At 41.2% G+C, this 21,438-nt stretch overlaps 1 protein-coding gene across 1 annotated transcript in view; it reads right to left on the reverse strand.

The window, feature by feature from the left end:
• LOC115365327 (guanine nucleotide-binding protein G(q) subunit alpha) overlaps window positions 1-19,525 on the reverse strand; it is a 30,872-nt gene extending 11,347 nt beyond the window's left edge. Inside the window, exons 1-4 of the mRNA XM_030060283.1 lie at window positions 18,463-19,525; window positions 5,592-5,776; window positions 2,602-2,756; window positions 2,162-2,290 (exon numbers count right to left, since the gene is read on the reverse strand). Coding sequence (XP_029916143.1) covers window positions 2,162-2,290; window positions 2,602-2,756; window positions 5,592-5,776; window positions 18,463-18,598 — 605 coding nt within the window. The 5' untranslated portion in view covers window positions 18,599-19,525. The remainder of the gene's footprint in view (window positions 1-2,161; window positions 2,291-2,601; window positions 2,757-5,591; window positions 5,777-18,462) is intronic.
• Between the last annotated feature and the right edge of the window lie 1,913 nt (window positions 19,526-21,438).

Genomic DNA, 21,438 nt, shown 5'->3' on the forward strand with positions numbered 1-21,438 from the left:
ACAAGAGAGACTTAATGCCCATTAAGATTGGAAATTCTTCCAGTTGCATCTATATAGCAATAATGATGAGTATGTTTTGGTCTGGCAACTGACTTGAGATTTGAGCCGAACACAGTGCAAGGTGACCTGCGACCTCCAGGGGACTGGAAAAGACTAATAGAGTATAACTAACCAAAGTTTGCCATTTTGGTTTAACTTCTTTGTGATAATCTCTGCCATTTACCAGTTTAAGAAGATCACCCAGATGTACAGTGGAGGATCCACTGAAAAGTCATCAACTGAGCGCCATCTGCTGTTCTGTTTCCTGCTCTACACTTCCCACTCTCCCTTGATAATAAACCACACCTAGGACAAACTGGCTGAAGTACACAGCTGCTTTCAATTCCGTAGACCTTGCAGAGCTTAGTCTTGGCAAGACAGTGGAAAAAAACAGACACAGAACAAAGACTCTATTAAATGAATAGATAAGGAAGAGGGGAAAAAACGCTTTTGAGCTGATGATTTCACTCCTGCCACAAGCGAGATATTTTACATAAGTCATGTTAACTGCAAATTGCTGTGAATGTACAGATGAGGTTCTGTAGCTGCAATAGGTAGTTTATGGTTTTTGTGGTGGAAACAGGCCTTATCTTTGAGCAATTTACCTTCATGGTGTGCACTGACATTGTGAAACTTCCACCTCCTTATTCTGTTTCTCCACATTCTGTTAGCCCCACATTTAAGGTAGTGCAACACATTTTGATACAGTTTGTTGGGTGCTGTAACACTGGAAAGAACTTTAGCCCGTAGTGGAGGAAGGAAATGTTTCTGTGATTAATTTTATATTATCTGCCAGTGTAATCTGCAAGTCAAGCAAGTATGAAGGTGACTGTGATTATCCTTCACTTGAGGTACAAATACCCTTTTAAGAAATTCACCCTTGTGATATTAAACTGTCTCCTTTTCAATTCTGCTTACATGAAAGCACAGAAAAGAAAGAAGAATTTGCTCTATCAAAGTGAAACTGCATGACCAATGATGCTCTCATATTTCAGTGCTTCGGTGAGCTTGCTAAAGTAGGAAAGTGCATCATTTTAATGGATGGATCATTTTAAATGCGAGGCTTTGCTCATTAAAGTATCTAGTATCTGTCAGTTCTCGCTATTGAAAGAAAGAGCTGGAAAACTGGAGTTGAAAATATCAGATTGCAAGAACCTTTTTTTCCCCAATGTAAATATTTTGATGTATAATTTTTAATGCATTCTACGCAGCAGCCATGGCCTACAGGTTAGAAAAGTGGGCTTGTGACCATAAGGTTGCCGGTTCAATCCCCAGATGGGCAGGAAAATGTGGGTGGGGAGAGCAAATGGATGCTCAATACCCACTGCTGATGTGCCTGTGAGCAAAGCACTTAACCCCCATCCACTAAGTGAACATGCAGAGGTGCATTGCTGAAAAAAGAGCATGCATGCTCAGCGAATTGACCCTGATCGAATTGACCCTGGATAAACAGAGATTCAGAACAGAGGTATCAGATTCATATTAGGTAAGGGGCCGCATTTGTTCACATGGGGCCAGAGTATTTTTTGCTAATATCAATATGACCTGAGTTGACATGTAGGCATTTTGGGCTGCTTTCTGATTTAGTATTTTAAATTAGTCAATTTGGAGCCAAATTGCATGTTGGCACATGAAAATAACACATAATGTACAATTACATAAAGCAAAAGAGAGAAATTCAACAAGTATATAGCATACAAATGAGCCATTTACTTCCCTGAAGAAAATGCTGCTCTTTCCATCTTTCTAGAAAAATTCTACAATCAGTGTCAACCCTGTGCTTTTTTGACAGCATTTTGCTACACCGATATAACACAGCAACAGTCAGTGCAGAAACTAGCCTGGTTGTTTCCCTAGACTTCTGGCCAATTCTGCTTAATTTATCATCATTTATCCTTAATCATTCATTTATCAATTTATCATCAACAATTTAAAAATGACATGTGTAATTACACGTCTATCAGGGTTGAACAGTATTTTCCCCAATGTTTCCATCATTTTTGTGTAATTTCAAAAGCTTTCAAGACCTGAAAGTTTTGTGATTTTCACTACTTTCTAGACTGCAAAGTGGTGACCACAGTAGGTTTTTGTTTTCCATCCCACCGTGCATCTCTGTGCTCACCTGAATATAACACTCTGCAGGTCAAAGGGGTATTCAATGATGCCTGTGGTCGGCACTCGGACCCTCAACACATCCTGCTGGGTTGGAAGGTAGTTTGGTTCAGCGATCCGGTCCAATGCGTTCAGGTAACTGTGGATGGAGAGCACGGGGATAAGTTTAGATATTAATTTCTCACCAGAAACCTCATTCAGGATTACCACTTCATTTGAATACAGCATTGATGAGTGACACTTTTCAGAGTTATGCAATTAAATTCTATTTTACTTTATTTGACAGGATAATCTTGCTTAAGATTTCCAAGACTGTGTTAGTTCATATTCAATTCAAGAGGCTGATACTGAATGCGGCTCACTTTGTAAATTAACTGAAGTGAATGTGATCTGCCTCTAGTTGGGATTTTGACATCTGCATCCATTGTGCTTTACCCCCATTCTACTCACTATTTGGTGGAGTCGGAGAGCTGGTATTCCCTCCTTCTATCGTAGCACTCCTGGATGCCCGGGTCATTCCATAAGCTCTTGATTGCATCTACATAAGGATTCTCAAACATGGCGACCTTCTCTACGTCCACCTCTCTCACAATGTTGGCATTACCCTGGAGGGAAGAAGGAAAATTGTGACCGATTCAGAATCACATCTACAATAAACATAAGACTTCATGTAGGACTGAGTAATAACTCATCATATTTTGTTTATCATCTTTTAGAACAATCAAATGGCTCTACTGTTTCTGCTGTGTAAACTGATGATAACAAGCAAACTGACAAAATGAGGCATGAAACATTTTAAGAAATATTATTAGAAAATTTTCTGTTGACATTAACATCTGGTTCAGTGGTATTGGAGTACCATTTGATTATTTACATGCAGTTGTGCATACATGGGTCATATCATGTGATCTAAAAATAATCCCTTTGAGGTTCCTTTGAGGTTCCTGGTGTTGATATCAACCATATCGCCCAGCCCTAATTTAACACAGAAGTAATGCGTATAAAACAGCCGACTGCTTGATCCGACTCTCAATAATCTAATAAAAAATTAACAGCACCTGTCTGAGGCAATCAACACAAGTTGTCCAATATATGGTCCTAATTATCAACGGTTTATTTTATCACTTGCATAAACTATATCCAGCAATTTCTTAACACCCCCAGGCTCTAGCACAGACTTAATATCTGGAGCCCAAATCCTAGTGGGCCTATTATGGGGAAATTTTTTTTCGGTCGCCCCAGATTCCCATTTAGAACTCTCTTGTGTCCCATAACAAGGAATGTGGATAGACATGTGCCTGTTCCTGAAACAATATGTTTTTCACTTACTGCCAGTGTACAGTGGATTTCACTTAATGTTATCATTGTGTATGTGCTTAACAAATCCAGTGTCATCATCAGTTCAGACAGCCACAGTCTTACCTCAGGATTTTTTTTTGCCAACTAACAGGTGGACCTATTCCAGCTGATTTGTGAGAATGTGGAACATCTCACCACAGCAGTATTATAAAAGGATACTATCTGCATTTATGGCCAAGTTAGGAGTTAGCATTTTGGATAGCACAGATTCATCTGAATTTGTGAAATTCTGAAACGTAGCAGCCAGATTTTAGGATATTCAGTAGAGTAATTTGGCTGGCTGAAATATAGCTATTATAATAAAAACAAAATACTATGTTAGTGTCAGCCAAAGCCCTTTCGGTGAACCCGCAAAACTTTACTTTGGTTATTTCCTACTTTAAGGTGCATAAAAACAAACGAGATTAAGTGTCAGGATCCACTTTCAAGGAAGGACTTGCCACACTTGACATTTACAGCAAATGTGGAGAGAAAGCATGACTTGACATCTTCATTTTCACTTCCTTATGGTTTTACTTTACTTTGTTGGATTCCTTTGCCTTAAGTGCACTGTGTATCGGGAAGTTGGTTACAATATGTGACAATCGTTAGCTATTTACAGAACACTGTAGTTGAGGAGGATTTTACAGTGCTATTTTGTACAGCATAAGGAATATCTGGAGCTAGAATTTGACAGCCCCCTAAAAACCAACATAATATCTCAAAGCAAAGAGTGACAAAACATCAGACCCACAAATTAATTCTGGCATATTAGTTAACTAAGAAAATGGGCTGGCATGAATCAAAAGCCCCTTTTTATTGCTCTTTATTGCAGTCTCTCATTTGGCCACAGAAGGAAAACACTACTTTATTAAATGAAATAATTAAAGCAATAGATGCAACACACTAGCATAATGAAAAAAAATATTGTCGTGTGGTGAAATGAATGTAAGCGAATCACTGGTCCAGCTCTTGTTTATGTTCAATGCAATGGAAGAAAACAGTGCTGTCACAATAAATTTTACATTAAGTGAATTGGTATTTTTTTTTAAAATTAACTCAACAGTAATAATGTAAAACACTTCTTAAGTTGGTCTTAAAGGCTATTTAACAACTAAAACTTTTGGTCACTTGATGGTAAAATGTGATCATAGTTCTAATCACACCATATACTTTGTCAAAATTCTTGATGTGACAATTTAAAATTCAATTTTAAAATACAACGTTGATTTGTATATGTAATGTAAAAATCTCAAGTTCAGAATGTCATACTAAAAAACTTTCAAAACAATGGTGGTGGATAATATAAAATACAATATACTTGATTGTCCCTGTGGGGAAATTTGTCTTAGACTCAATGCTGCACACAAACATGCCTCCATCTCTGTCATCTCTACTAACCAGATCTCTATAAAATGTTGGGATCTGCGTACAGATTGGCTGTGGCTGGGCAGGGAAGAGCCAAAGCTGTCACCTCAAACGGTCTGATTTATGAAAAGCCCTGCCAAGGTGACAACTCCTACGCTCCACTTCCTTTCATTTGTCACTCTCAAAGGGAACAAACTGCGAGTAAGAGGTCACTATAACAGCTCCCAATGCTATTAGTACAAGGGGAACTCATTCAATAAAAAAAGAGCTTGTTACAGAAAGTGAGGTCAAATTTGGGTGAGTGGCCTGCAGTTACATAAGATGGGATTCTTATGCACAAGTGTGTTTGGGTGTGCGTTGTGTGTATGCATACACATGTGCATTTGCACTCACTGACACACGCGCATTCAAAAACAAACACACACACAGGGTGTGATGGGCGGCCAGAGTGGTTTAAGGACACAGGAAGCATCAAAAAGGACAGGAAATGATTATGGATGGCTGCTCAAAATAAGATACACCATATTCTAAAAATACACACGCCTGCTGTGGCCACTTTCTAGGCATCTTTCCCACTGTTTCTCCTCAGTGTTTGCCACCCACCTTACCCCAATCCTCATCCTCCGCTTTCACTTTTTGGCAGCTATGAAATGTCTTGGTGCACCTTGTCCTTGTCCACTTGGTTCAGATCAACTGAGAATTCAAAATGGCTTAAATGAAAGGATCCCATTTACCTTGTTGTGCTCGTATTTGTAGGGGATCTTGAGCGTCTCCATGGCTCGGATCATGGACTGCATGGCTGTGAAAATGTTCTGGTAGACCAGTTTGGTAAAACCCCTCTTGTCCTCCTCTGAGTAACCCGCACCGTGGATAATCCTCATCTGTTTGATGAAAGTGCTCTTGCCACTCTCCCCGGTACCTGAGAAAACAGAAGGGAAGGGGGACAAATTAACGGACACCATTTTTTACTTAGTTGATTCTTTTAAATGTCATTTTTCTTCATTTTTTAAGCCAGGAACTGAAATCGAATCTCTTGTCCAAGCAACCAAGCTCCTTAAAAGGGATATTACGTAATTTATGACTTTTTTTAAATCAACCTCTGCAGGCAACTGAAGTATTGCAACAACATTTGCAGGTCTCTGGCACAACTGACAGAAATTTAAAAGTCATACTCTGGCCTCTTTCAGTCTCTGCTGTGCTTTTTCTAACCAATCAGAATGGATTAGGGATCAGTGTTGTGTGGAGCGCCCATGGTGGTGGCAACTTCAAAGTGTAAAGAAAGTTTTTTTTTTTTTTTGTCATGATAGTGACAATCCCATTGAGTTAAAAATGATTCATCAGTCCTCAAATTGCTTTGTACTGTTTGTCAGCCATGTCTATAGAAGAAGGTGACACATTTTCGGAAGCCCAGACAATTACCACAAACACATCAAGCCCCCTTTTACACAGCCTGCTCAAGGTGGGAACATTGTGCCTCACCGTTCCATATAAAATGTATGAACACAGGAACACGGGATGGGAGAGCATTGTTGTTCTGTTGTCAAGCCGGCAGCAGAGGTAGTCACAGAGCCGAATCGACATCTGTAGCACGTGTGCAAAGGGGATAGTCGGCAGGATGGGACAGGGGTGTGATGTGTTATGTGCGTGACCCACCCAGAGAGGAAACAGTCAACCTGAAGCTCTGCTGTGCCGTCCCCATGGCTTGTGTGGTGATTGACCCATGTCTGATGCTGCTGAACACTCACCTGTCACTGTTTAGAAAGCAATGTCATTGGCCTGCGCGTACGTTACACGACACTGGAGACGCCAATGCTGTTGTGTTACACGCCATGTCTCTGCTTCCAGAATGTTGGCATACTGTCAGGCAGCATTATGCCAGCTTTGATTGGTTCAGTGTAAAAAAGAAAAAAACAAAGCCGGAAAAGTGACAACTCTTCATTATTGGTCTTTTACAGACGTATCGTGGGATCTCTGTTTAGAAAGGGCTAATGGGAAGAGCTGGGCTGCACCTAGCCTGTGCTGGAGGAGCAGGAAGCTGACACAGTCCCATACAGGCAAAACAGATAAAAATGAGACTTAGCCTCACTACCTCACTACCACTTTACTGCCCGTAGGACCAGTAAAACTATACTAAAGACAAAATAATCTCAAATTAATCTGGTAAACGAGTCATTATTGGTCAGCAGAAGGCCTCATTGACTCCTATCTAGTGTAATGAGCAAACTAATGACAAATCAGAACTGATTCTTGATTTGAAATTTTTCCTCAATTTTCATCTCTCTCATTTAATTTGCCAAAGAATTTGCACATCAACTCAAAATATCCTGCCAAAGTAGTTGGTGTTGTAGCTGTGAAGTTGTAAAGATAAGAGTAGAAACTTGTTGAAACTTGGCTTGAAAAACAAAAGAGAAGTGCCATTTCTGGAGGCCTGTGTAAGAATCTTGATTCAAGTGACAAGGTAATACTTCGATGTTTGAACATCAGAGCCAATGAGTGCTGCCTTTGGCTCAGCAACATTTCCTTCACCCATTTTTGATTAGTTTTTCCAGACCCCCCATGGAAAGATCAGGGACAGGTAGAACCTTGACCCACTGGCCTAACCGACTTGGCAAAAAATCATGAACACTGACCCCGGCCAAAATCATCCACAGTCCATTTAGGACCATGAATGAAACTACAAATCAGGAAAATACACTTAGATACTTCACAGTTGCAGTTTGAGACAAAAAATGTTTTGCTTTCTTTGCAGCGTTCCAGTGACCGTTCACATCCCAAAGGTGTAAACTCTGCACAACACTGATCAGATGGTTCACATTGCTGCCACTAATTATGTAACACAATCAACACTGTTAAGAGCAGAGGCATCCCCTCATTGTGCTCATGTTTTCCCAAACAGACTCATACGTGGAAGTGAGATTGAGTGTGTTAGAACAGTTGAAAACAGATCTCAACGCACTTTCAAATGTAAGTGTGTATGTGAACAAAGAGACTGAATCATTACACCAAGTCAGAAAGCTGAATCATGGCTTTTAGGACACAACATCCTGTCTTGGAAGACACAAGCATGACCACACATACAGCACATCTCAGCACATGTGCGAATACACACATGCACGCGCGCACACACACACACACACACACACACACACACACACACACACACACACACACACACACACACACACACACACACACACACACACACACACACACACACACACACACACACACACACACCAATTATATGCTTTCCTTTCAGCTCCTTCAGTTTCAGCTCCTTCAGTTTGCTTGGTCTGGTTGCAGACCAAGAACAACATCTCTGTCCTCTCTGTGGTGACAGGAACGATTTGGGTGTGAAGAGCAGGGGGGCTGGAGTTTCATTTTGGTTCATTGAGAACTTTGGCAGACCAATTCATCAGTCTAACTTTACCTCACCTCTAACTCCAAAAGGACTTTGGCAGGAAGGTGAGTGTGAGTCTGCAAGCAGGTGGCCAACGGACCTGCCAGAGTGAGCGAGAGTCCAGTTTTACCTCAGACTTTGCAAACTGGAAACTCTTCTTATCCAAATGTGATGCTCTAGTCTGTGCCTAAAACGCTATTTGGCATACCTAGATAGCAGTCAACAGCATTTCACTACTTCCCTAAGCCCAGTAGAGCTCTACAGTGAGGGTGAACTAGAAGCTCCAGGTGAAGGAGCTTGCAATATTGAAGCTTATTCAAATGCCTGCACTGATCAAGGAAGTCAGCCGAGTGAAGTATGAGCTGTCAAAAACTACCACGATGTGCTCTTGTGCAAAAAAACAAACAAACACTTGGACCAACCCTGGACTGAAATGTTGTTCATAACTTCAATAATCTTATTAAAAATGAGGAAATCATGAATACATAAAAACAAAATTAGCAGGATTATTTTGTTGTCTTTATTGATTAGGTTGGGTAGCAATGTGCGGATTAAACAGGTCTCCCGGGTAGACTGGATTTGGGCCGTTATGGGTGAGCAACACAAAGAATGAATAACACCAATAAATAAGAATAAACTAAATACATGCATAAACAAGAATGAAAAACTGTGAGTGGGCTGGTTGCGGGCTGAAAAGATTAAAATAGTAGCAACATAATAACATGAAGGACCATACAAACTAATACTCTTTGCTTAATTAAGCAAGAATTTAACTGACCTTGTTAAAAACTACAATCTAGCTAGTTTTATACAGGAAAAGTAGAACAAGGAGTAATCTCAAAAACTTTAACTATGAAAGTGGGTTTTGGACAAAAACAGCCACACAGAATCTGGTTTTCTCAATCTCATGGCTCTCCAAATGGAGAGAAAATGATTTACCCCTGTGCAGGCAATCGAGAAGACGACCGTGTGCCACAATGAGTTCACAAGAATCTTAATTTGTCTGTGCCTGTTCGGCTTTAGAGCCCTTTCTGATCAGATTCACCTTTAATTTCCCGAGTGGAATGGGTGCACAAGGAATCTGACCTGATTAATCGGTGCTGACACACTATAATACACTTATACAATACAGAATCAGATTGCACCAAATAAAATTTTGGTACAGCTGAGTCTACTGTTTAAAGATGACTGTGTAAAGAAAGTACTACCTCTGTGGAGTTAAAGGGTCCTCATAGAACTAACTTCAATGTATAGGACCCAATCCTGTTATGTTATTTTTTCAATGCTACTTCACATTATAGGGATGTGGAAAGGTAGCCACATATCCAGGAACTCATGTAAACTGAGGACAGTCATTCAAGAACCATGAGCCACTGAAGGCAGCAATTTCTATCTGGATCCACATCTGGATCCTAATGGTCTCTGATCGAACAGAGTGCCCGGGAGGTTCAGCTGACATCACTGTATGTGAGAAAGATGAAGAGGCAGACAGAGATGGAGAGTATACTAGGATTGTGATATGTGCACCCATAACCAAGTTTGTGTGTGTGTGTGCGTGTGTGTGTGTGCACGTGTGTATGCCCGCATCTGTGCAGTGGCTATAAGAGCCTGCTGAGTCACCGGGTGTGGAACAGGGCGAAGGGTGGAAGTATCTGTCTGTGTGTGCCATCCCTTAATGATGGAAAGTAAAACCCAAAAGGTCTGAAAGCACACAGTGTAAATGGTTTGAAAGCACAGGGGACAAATTTCAGCTTGAACTAGCACTGAGTGATTTAAAGAAACCAATGGAGTTTCTTTTTGATTCACGACGGATAATGCAAATCCTGACATTGATGCTAATAATGTCCATAGCCTTACCAAAGAGCAGATTTTTCACTAATAAAGTGTTGTCCAATAGGTGTAGCCTGTCCTTCAGCCAGCACCAGTAAATCTCAAGGCAAAGCACAATGGAGTGCCATGAACTCAGTAAAAATAACATCTGTAAGCCCTGCCTGTAAAATACTGTAGAACATGCATGCACCTTTCTGAAGACTAGACATGTTTTTTCAACAGTCTGCAGTTAAGTCTGATGGAAGTGAAACTGCTGCCTTGTTAGTGTGTATTTTACATGTAACTGTACTTTATTTCAATACACTTAGTTGGAATGTAAATGCCACAATCTGTGTTTGCCCCCTGATCTGTCTCTAGCTATGACGAAGACTCATATATCACAAAGATACACTGTACAATTATAAAGCATCAAAGCACTGCCTTTGTCATACACACTGAATGAACTGATATTGTTTGTAATCACATTGTATTGTATTGTGACCTACTGTTACAACATCAAATGATGCTCTCGATCACTCCCAGCCCTTCTAATAATGACTCTGTAGTTGTTAAAGTTTTGCTCTCCAAATTCAGCACTTTCTATTGTTGGCTTTTTAAACTGCTTCCCTGCATTAATGCATGAATCATGTTGCATCTTTAGTGCTTTGGCCAACATCCTTGGGTTTGTTAAAAGCTTAGAGCGCTTGTTAAAAGCTGCGGCGCACTTCATTTAGCCATAACGCTGACAAACTTCCTTCAGCCTTCTTATAAAAACAGCTGGAGTGACGGAGCAGAAGAACACATTTGCAAACGGTTTTGATGAACGATTTGCAAAAGTTGGAGTGTTAAAATTCTCTGAGGGCAAATTAGGCATGTCATGATGATGCAATGATTTAAACACTGGTGAGGATCGACTGACGTGAGCACCATTTAGACTCAACTGACAAAAAGACACAAAGTACATAATCTAATGGTTGAGTCTAAAGACCTGCAGTACCTATACACTTACACAGTACAGGTGTGTGAGTATAAAAGTATTGTAGGTCTATGTCTGTGTGTATGCGTGAAGGGGGACAGGCATCATAAACTGGGTCCAGTGTCGCTTGAGGATTGGAACTAGTCTGTGCCACTTTTATAATTAATTTAGCTTACGACAATTACTCATTTTTAACTCTTACAACTTTTTGAGACCTCGATACTAAACAAACACAAATTCAGACATACAGAATATGTGCAGCAGATGTAAAAGAGACACAAGTGAAGATTTGTGTTCAAATAATTGGAAAAATTAGGTTACTTCATATGTCTCTGCTCTTTTTTTGGATTCTTTTTTATTGGTACCCTACGAGGAGTAAATTCCCTTGTGACTTGGGTTGGACTGCAAGGTTGGCCAACATGTGTAGCACCACAGGCCCAGGTAGGGGTAATGAATCTCGCTCAAGGGTATTTCGACAGGTGTGGCCTCATGGGGAATAAAACGGACCCTACATCTGGAGAATGACCTCACTGGGCACTACAGGTGGGACAAAAAAATCTCTAATACAGTATACCATGATACTTCCTCTTGTGATATACAGTACAGGCCAAAAGTTTGGACACACCTTCTCATTCAATGCGTTTTCTTTATTTTCATGACTATTTACATTGTAGATTCTCACTGAAGGAATCAAAACTATGAATGAACACATGTGGAGTTATGTACTTAACAAAAAAAGGTGAAATAACTGAAAACATGTTTTATATTCTAGTTTTTTCAAAATAGCCACCCTTTGCTCTGATTACTGCTTTGCACACTCTTGGCATTCTCTCGATGAGCTTCAAGAGGTAGTCACCTGAAATGGTTTTCACTTCACAGGTGTGCCTTATCAGGGTTAATTAGTGGAATTTCTTGCTTTATCAATGGGGTTGGGACCATCAGTTGTGTTGTGCAGAAGTCAGGTTACTACACAGCCGACAGCCCTATTGGACAACTGTTAAAATTCATATTATGGCAAGAACCAATCAGCTAGCTAAAGAAAAACGAGTGGCCATCATTATTTTAAGAAATGAAGGTCAGTCAGTCTGGAAAATTGCAAAAACTTTAAATGTGTCCCCAAGTGGAGTCGCAAAAACCATCAAGCGCTACAACGGAACTGGCACACATGAGGACCGACCCAGGAAAGGATGACCAAGAGTCACCTCTGCTTCTGAGGACAAGTTCATCCAAGTCACCAGCCTCAGAAATCGCAAGTTAACAGCACCTCAGATCAGAGACCAGATAAATGCCACACAGAGTTCTAGCAGCAGACCCATCTCTAGAACAACTGTTAAGAGGAGACTGCGCCAATCAGGCCTTCATGGTCAAATAGCTGCTAGGAAACCACTGCTAAGGAGAGGCAACAAGCAGAAGAGCTTTGTTTGAGCCAAGAAACACAAGGAATGGACATTAGACCAGTGGAAATCTGTGCTTTGGTCTGATGAGTCCAAATTTGAGATCTTTGGTTCCAACCGCCGTGTCTTTGTGAGACGCAGAAAAGGTGAACGGATGGATTCCACATGCCTGGTTCCCACTGTGAAGCATGGAGGAGGAGGTGTGGTGGTGTGGGGGTGTTTTGCTGGTGACACTGTTGGGGATTTATTCAAAATTGAAGGCACACTGAACCAGCATGGCTACCACAGCATCCTGCAGCGACATGCCATCCCATCCGGTTTGCGTTTAGTTGGACGATCATTTATTTTTCAACAGGACAATGACCCCAAACACACCTCCAGGCTGTGTAAGGGCTATTTGACCAAGAAGGAGAGTGATGTAGTGCTGCGGCAGATGACCTGGCCTCCACAGTCACCGGACCTGAACCCAATCGAGATGGTTTGGGGTGAGCTGGACCGCAGAGTGAAGGCAAAGGGGCCAACAAGTGCTAAACACCTCTGGGAACTCCTTCAAGACTGCTGGAAAACCATTTCAGGTGACTACCTCTTGAAGCTCATCGAGAGAATGCCAAGAGTGTGCAAAGCAGTAATCAGAGCAAAGGGTGGCTATTTTGAAGAAACTAGAATATAAAACATGTTTTCAGTTATTTCACCATTTTTTGTTAAGTACATAACTCCACATGTGTTCATTCATAGTGTTGATTCCTTCAGTGAGAATCTACAATGTAAATAGTCATGAAAATAAAGAAAACGCATTGAATGAGAAGGTGTGTCCAAACTTTTGGCCTGTACTGTATTACCGAAATGTATCAAAAATTTGAGTTTTCAACTTCATTTGCACAGATGCACATTTGTGTTACTATAAGGCACATGTATTCCCTGCCTTTAGGTACTTTAACTGGAACTGTTCTGTCATATTCATCTTGCAGTCGCTGTGCATATAAAACATGATTGATTCCTGCTTTCTAATAAATTACTTTGCCATTTCCCGGGTATTTTTGCTTCTTCAGTTACAGTTACTGTGATGAATCATAGCTGATTATCTTACAAAATATCACATATCACAGAATCGCCTGTGTAATGTTACCGTCATCACTGTGGGTAAAATATCATGATAGTATCACATCGCAAGTTGCTCAGTGATTTCCACCCGTGCTAAGCACTACAACGTCTTGCCACACTAACATGCCAGAACAATACACCATCAGTATCAGAAACCCTACAATGTGATTTTGTGATTTGTGTGTGCATTTTGTGCATTAAGTATTTTTTTAAAAATAATTTATTGGTTTCATCCTAATCAAAATAAAGTAAAACCTGGCCAAACTCTGTTATCAAATAGTACAGGGTGACAGCAGAGACACAACCAACAACACTGTCTGCAGTGTAGATTCAAGATTCAAGACTCAAGATTAACTTTTTTAACCCTTCCATGGGGAAATTAATTTGGCAGAAAAGCGTCCATATTCTAAAAGCCATGTGAGCAAAGACATACCAAGTATTCACAAGACACTGAAACGTAAAACTTAAGACATGAACTTAAGTACTGGTGCTACAATAAAGTGCTTCAGTGTTCCAAATTGTAAGGGCTAGTTTTGTTCCAAATGGAATAAAACACATTCATTGATACCACTCTCTTTATTAGTCAAATGGACTCTACCTGCCATTGTTGGTACTAAAATGATTACCAATTATTTAATCACAGAGCATAAGATTCTCTAAAATGATCTTTTTTATCTGTATTCTGATGTTTTATTGATTTATACTTGACTTGAGCAGACATGGTTCTTACAGAACTACTCCAACTTTTGAAAGTTAGGCCCACTGGTCACCTTACCGAATACGTCACAAGAGGATTGTCCCTAAACCAATCAGTATATAGTATGTAAGTACTCATAGGTCACAAGCATTATCCTAAAAATGAGAAAATGAGAACTTCGAACAGCTTGTAGAAGGGCTGTGCCATTTCATATCGTTCATGATAATACCCGTATAAACTTGTAAATGAAACAAAACTGTCACGTCATGCATACCCTACCACGGAGCCGTCAGCATACTCTCCCCACAACAACAAACAGAGCAGCGTGAGTCTCTGATCATGAGCTCTGTGTTTCCCACAAAGCCTAGGTATAAGGGCCGCCCAAATACAATTACACCCATTCAGGGTTTCCGATTAGCACCATAAGTTTCACTTCTACCCAACCTCATCATCTACAAGTAACAATCGCTTTCATTTGCCCATGTTATTAGTAGAACTGGATATCAAAATTCATTACCTTTATGGCAAAAACGAAATAGGCTAACATATTTTTCTTCATCTTGAGTAGCATTACTGCAAATTACCATGTAGTACTGTGACATTATTCTAAGTCTATATCATCCACCCTAGCTTGTAGCAGGGTGGCTGGTTTATTTTAGAGATATGCATCTAAACCTGCCAGGCTTGGGATTGGTAAAACAGACTGAAAAACAAAAACAAAAATAAAAAAAAGAGAGAGAGAGAGCGCTTTCAGTGTCAGCGGATCTCTTTTCCCACGAGATTTCGAGCATAAATTGTTTTGTTTAAACAGGAAGTGAGTGAGGTTCACCACACAGCTAGATTTTGTACAACTGATTCATAGTGGACTTCACTAATGATGAACACTGAGATTTTGTTTGTTAATGTACAAGCCCAGAGATACCCTACTCTGAAAGGTTATTTTCAAACTTTGTGTAATGCTAGTTGTCTATGATTATCATTATTGCTGGACATCATGTACGTTAGCATGTGTGCAGGACAGAATCTGCCTGACTCAGAAGATTTTGATGCCAGTCATTTTATAAAACATTGTGTCAGGTGACCAACGGGCCAAACTCCCAAAAAGTCATTTAAGTCTTTCAAGCACACATCCTTAAAGGACTAGTTTGCTCTTTAGGAACCGAGCCCTGTTGACAGATTGTCTGGCATCATCCTCAGATATAGGGACCACCATTTCATCGGTGGCTTCAGTAGTGAGCCTGAGATCAATGTGCAGCAGGCTCCTGCTTGGCTACAACAGTGGTCAACGGGGTAATCATAAATGTTTTGACTAAATAAGATAATGTTGCTTTTTCGACACAGTAAGCTTGGTGTATACTCCCAGAATATTCTCCTGAGAAAGGGTTTGCAAACCGATCATTAAATCAACAGAACGGCCCTGTATGGAGCAGAACTATTTTATTTCACTACCCTAGCACCTCCTTTCAAACTATAAACTTCCACTGTGTAGTTAGACCCTGTACAGCCAATGGAAGCAGCCAAAACAAGTCCCAAAAGACTGCTGTCTAAGCCTACAACTATTGACAAAATGCACATAAGTGACTGTTGCTCCCTACCTCTGGTCTTTTGAGCAACTTGGTAAGATAAATAAGGGTTAAATTCAGTCCGTCCCTCTAATTCATTTAAGAAAGCCTAATGGACATAAAAGCTTGCAATGTTTTCAAAATTTGCCTAGTTGCTTCAGGGACACAAAGCAATTACAGAGTTGGAAAGATTATTTTAAAAAATTGTCCAAAAGACTGGAAAATTTGTAAAAAGTATTAAACATGGACATTTTGAGGAACTGAAAAAACTTTTAAGCTTTGGCTTTTTTGTGTTTTGTATGTGCCTAGCGGCATTAAGTCCTCAGGGACACAAAGCAATTAGCCAGTTTGAGAACCTTCAATACACTGATAGCATATAGGTTAATGGAGCCATATGGAGCATGCACAACATCCTCCAGTTAACTCGACTGCTATTAGTGGGAACGGTAAAAGTCTGCACGAAGTGTACATACACAAATTGGCACACACAACTGTGGCATTTAATTCAGAGCACTGTTGTGTGTAAGTTCATATAATCAATGTGCACTTGCCTCTCTGAAAATAAATGGTTGACTTTGCAGTAATTGTTTTGCAAGCTTAGGCATGTGCGTGCTGGTGTGTGTGTATGAGCGACTATCTCCTGTCCATCAGGGTCAATTAGGGTCTGTTATCCTGGTTTAGCCTACACCATGTCCTTTCACATCTCCTAGTTATCCCCTAGCCAGCCTCAGCCTCCCCCTGGCACTGTATAAATCATTCCCATGATACCTCAGGACAGCACCACACAGAAGGCAAGATACACAGGAAGCAGGGAGCCACTGCAGGAATGAGCAAAGTGGATGGGGAATAGCCTACATGTTCTATTCAAAAACTATACCAATGCATGCTTAACTAATGAAGTATATATTCCATCTTATTCATACTACACAAAATGCAAAATCTGACACTTTCAAAAAACAAAATTAAGCCATAAATGGTGATATGTGTCCTAACATTGCCTGTTATTGATCAATTTTAACCTCGCTCATATATTGTTCAATATTACATGAGGCTCACCATGCAGCGTGCAGCGTGGTATCTTCCCTAGGACTGCATATTTAGAGACAGTAATTGTACACATCCTGTCATCATGAGTGTGCTACTAAACCACTCTGAAATCCAGTACACTGAAAAGCCTTGCTGATTAGTAGCTACTACACAAACAGAATGACTGTTGAATATCAATTGCAATCACAGTCTCTTTGGTTTGGGCTTTCAAATTCATTGTATCACATGAGATGAGTGAATATTAACTGTGTAAATATGTCCTCTCTTGGCCTCTCTTTTGTGCAGGAGAGTGCTGGCTTCTGGGCTGCTCAAACAGGACACACACGCCATCAAACAGACGTTTTGGTTTGAGTGACTGGCTGAGTTTACATTTTTGCAAAATGGGTGAGTGGTTGGTTATTGAAGAAGAGTAGGGGATAACACTGAATGATTAGTCCATATTTAACAAGAGAGGTGGTGCTCAGCTCCCTAAAATCTTGTTAAGGGGGCTTCATTTCATTATTTGCACCAACAAGAGGGTGGGCATCACTCAGGTGGCAAAAGCCTACATGAATCCACAATAATGCCTACATGCCTCCTTTACAAGATATTTTGAATGAAAGAATCTAAGGTCTGGCTGTCAGACACTCTCCTCCCATGCATTTTGGAAAGGAAGCTGGGACGACACAGAATCAAAAGAAGAGGCGGCACTTTCCGGCACCACTTCCCACAACCATTGAATCAAATGGGCTTCTCATTAAATCTAATAAAGCGGATGGTGAGTAGATGACTTGCTGTTTTCCCGTAATTCCTCCAGTATGACTAACAATGTGCATGTGTTAAAGACTTGTGCTAAGGTTTCAACTGCCACTCCCTCCCCCCCCCCCCACCCCCCCCACCCCCCCACCCCAAAAAAAAAAAAAAATTTGCACAGGTAACAAAGTATTGTTACAACACTTTTGATTTTTGATGTAGGGTTCATTAGAGTCTGCTGCATGTTTCACATGCTTTGAGAAAGATCAGATGAATGAATGGATGAACTGGTGGATGAATGAGCATACCACCACACACGTACTTGTATATTACAAGCCACCTTGCTCCCACCCCCTCCGCCCCTCTGCCCTATAGGCCTATGATCTGATCAAGCCTGGGTGTTAAGCCACAATATTCTCTTGATTACTCCCAATAAAACGCTAGACTTTGGCCTAGTCAGTGTCTGACACACACACGCCGTGGTCCCTGTAGGCCTGCACAGGTTGCTGTTAGGCCAGCAGAAGCCTGGGAAGGTGAGGGTTAGGCCCATAATGTTAGTTGGCTATTGTTTCCTAGACACTGGCTGGCTGCAGTTATTCAAATCATGTGGGTTTTGGACTGGGAGTGATAGGCCTGGCACGGCTACATTTCCTCCCCTCTGGTATGCCTGCTGGCCTACCAATCTGTGCACACGACTCGTAATGCCAAGATATTTCATCCACCACCACCACCACCCCACCCCCTCCCCAACTTCACTTAAGTGTGCAGCCCATTAAAAGACCCCCCTCCTCCCCCCACAGAGGTATTTTCGGGGAGAGGAATGTGGGATTTGCATCACTCCCCACACTGCTCTTCCCCATGTCGTCCTCCCTCCCAGCCCAGCTTACCGAGAAGCAACAGTTTCAGTTCCCGGCGTGCGTCCCTCTTATCCCGGCGGAGCTGCCTTTCGATCTCGTCGTTGATCCGCCTGGCTTCTTTCGCCTCTTCGCTGAGGCAGCACGCCATTATGGATTCCAGGGTCATTCTCTCTCTCTCTTATTTATTTTATTTTATTTTTTTTGAAACGCGCACTTTTCCGCCTTTTGCTTCTACTGATTCATCCAGATTTCAGAATGGTTGAGAAAAAACAACAACAACAGAGGCCCGTGAATGCCAAAATAACGTCCACATACAGGCCTACGTGTGGTGAAATAACGCGTGGACGCCCTTTATAATAAGCCTGAACAGCGCACAGATTGTGGTGGAAAGGAAAATTGTATATTTTTGAAATTGTTTACCCCCCTCCCCCCCGTTTCGGTTTGCTTTCTGGGCCTCCCGGCAGTTTCAAAATAGTGTCCGAAGCGATTTGAGCTCAATATCTGTGCAATCTTAATTGGTGTAATCTGCTTTTCCTTCTCAATATGATCAACAGATCCTTTTAAGACATATCCTCCGTGCTGCTCTGTGTGATCTCGTTAAGCATTGCCATCCGTGCCCGGCCACCCTCTCTTCAAAGTCTTCCAATGTTGTTATTTTTGCCTTGACAATATCCTCCGTGTTCAAGTTATCGTCCGTAGATGAGGGCAGCGGGGAAAATACATGAATAAAGCTGTCCGTTTTATTTCCAATAGCTCGACTCCCGGGCGTGGTAAGGCAGAATATGGCGGACTTTCACTCCAATCCGCTAGACTGGGATACAGTACAGTTATCTCTCTCTGTCTGCTTAGAAAACCAAGAAAGCCACACATAACATCGCATTTCGCCCGGACCTTGCGATACGGCACAGAAAACACCACCCATCAAGTCTCAAAAAGCGTTAGCATCCACGAGTCAATGGCTTGGATGGGATTAAAAGAAATAAACGCTGTGTTGCTGCTTTTTCCCCAGCCAGTCTTCTCCTTTTCCTCAGTTCCCTTCATGTATTTTTATTACAGAGGCCATCCACTCCTCCGCTGGCAGGGTGACGTCGGCCTCCCATCGACCAGGGGGGAGTGTCACGTCAAACAAAAGCCACACCAAGTATTTATACCCCAACCTGTGGAACCGAAAATATGCATGGGTACGGCTTGATTGCACGTATCAGTGGGCATGGATGTAGAAGAGGTTAAAACCACCTAAATTGTCTATATTTTTAGGCTTGCATTTAAATCTAAATAGTAAGTTTTATGAAGATAGACATGAGAACTGCATAATAAATATATATATATTTTTATTCATGTTGGTGATTGTATGCTGATCACCTACTGGAGGCCACAGGTAACCCAGCTTTTTTTTTTTATTTTTATTTTTTTATTATTTATTTATTTGCCAGTACATCTCTGTCTGCAGGCAATTCATAGCACTATTGCCAGCTGCTATGATCATCTTTCAGTTTATTATTCTTTGCCAGCAATCTGAATGGAGTTGTGACTCAGCCTGTGCCATGTGCATTTATCAGTTTGACTGGCTGCAGCAGTTGTCAGTCACATGATTGTGCTAGGCCTACACACATAATAACAACTACAATGACCATAAAGTGATGGGCCAGTGGATAGCAGCATCCATAAAAATCAAGTTGTTGCTCTGTAATCGTCCCACCAGCTATCAGTTGTAGCCTGTTTGTCAGTAGTTCATGGGAGTGTTAGTTAGCTTTTAGTCTTTATGTCATTACGAAAGACATTTTTATTATTGCCCTCTCATTAATCACAGCAGATGGACAGCATAAGCAGAATAAGTCAGCGAAATAGTTGGGTTTCAGGCTCAAATTGGGTCCCAAAAAAGTGGCACACCTCGTTCATATCCACAACACTGACTTCAGTTACAAATCATTTCTCTGCAGTGTTCTGCCTTGCCTTTTTTTTTTTGAGAGAGAGATCATGAAAATAGCTGCACACACACTTTATCATTACCTAAAGTCTCCAAATGGAAATGAAAATCTTACCAAACAGGCCATGGAGCAGCAGGAGGGCAAAGTTCACGAGCGCTTTACAGCATTGTATAAAAGAGCTGCAGTGTCTTGGGGCTGGGATCTCAATAACTGTGTGTGTGTGTGTGTCAGATCCATGAGTATGTAACACCTGAAGAAAGAACATGGGTGAGGCAAGTGGATGTTGCTCCATCAAGTCTGAGATACAGATTGAAGCCAGTAAAAAAAAACTTGCCTTTATGAGTTTCTTTGGCCAATACCCAGCTCTGTCCCACAGCTCAGAGTATCATAAAACATGAAACATTTTTAATGACTAACATGGATCTTTGTATGCTGGGCCAAAGTGATTTTTTGCTGCTACATTTCAGAGTAATATATTCTTTTGTTGCCTTCACATCGTGCTCTCAATTAACCTTACATTTACACACAATGCCTATAATGAGTAGCTCCTCAGCAGTTCAGCAGTCTTACTTACTACTTACATTCCAACTGTTACAATCAGAAAGTTTAAATTGAGGTCATCTCACAGAGGTATTGAACAGTGTTGATTGCAACCTAGCTAAATGGCCCATTTAGACCTGTTAAATGGGGACATCCTGGTGGCTCAATCTTTAACTGCATACAATCCACTCATGGCAGCGTGGATTTGAATGCAGCATTTCTCTTACAGGCCTCCCTCTCCCATTTTTTCTTGTCAGTATTCACCAAACTATGAACAAACAATGAAAACTAATGCACAGTTAATACAAAATTGCTGTAAAACGGTGTCAGCGGAAAGAATGCTAGGTGTCCAGAGACCTGTCTCATTCGTCCCAGATTTGCTGCTTGGGGAGCCACATTAACCTGTGCCTGAAATGGAGGGCAACCAACCAGCCCTCTGGAGGGGACACCCAGCAACAGGTCGGTACCATTATGACCTGCCATGTGTTGCTTTCCATAATCATGTTTAAGGCATAATTCCAACCTTAAACACATTTGG

The sequence above is a fragment of the Myripristis murdjan genome, chromosome 9 (assembly GCF_902150065.1).
Source record: "Myripristis murdjan chromosome 9, fMyrMur1.1, whole genome shotgun sequence".
In the NCBI taxonomy this organism is placed as follows: Eukaryota; Metazoa; Chordata; class Actinopteri; order Holocentriformes; family Holocentridae; genus Myripristis; species Myripristis murdjan.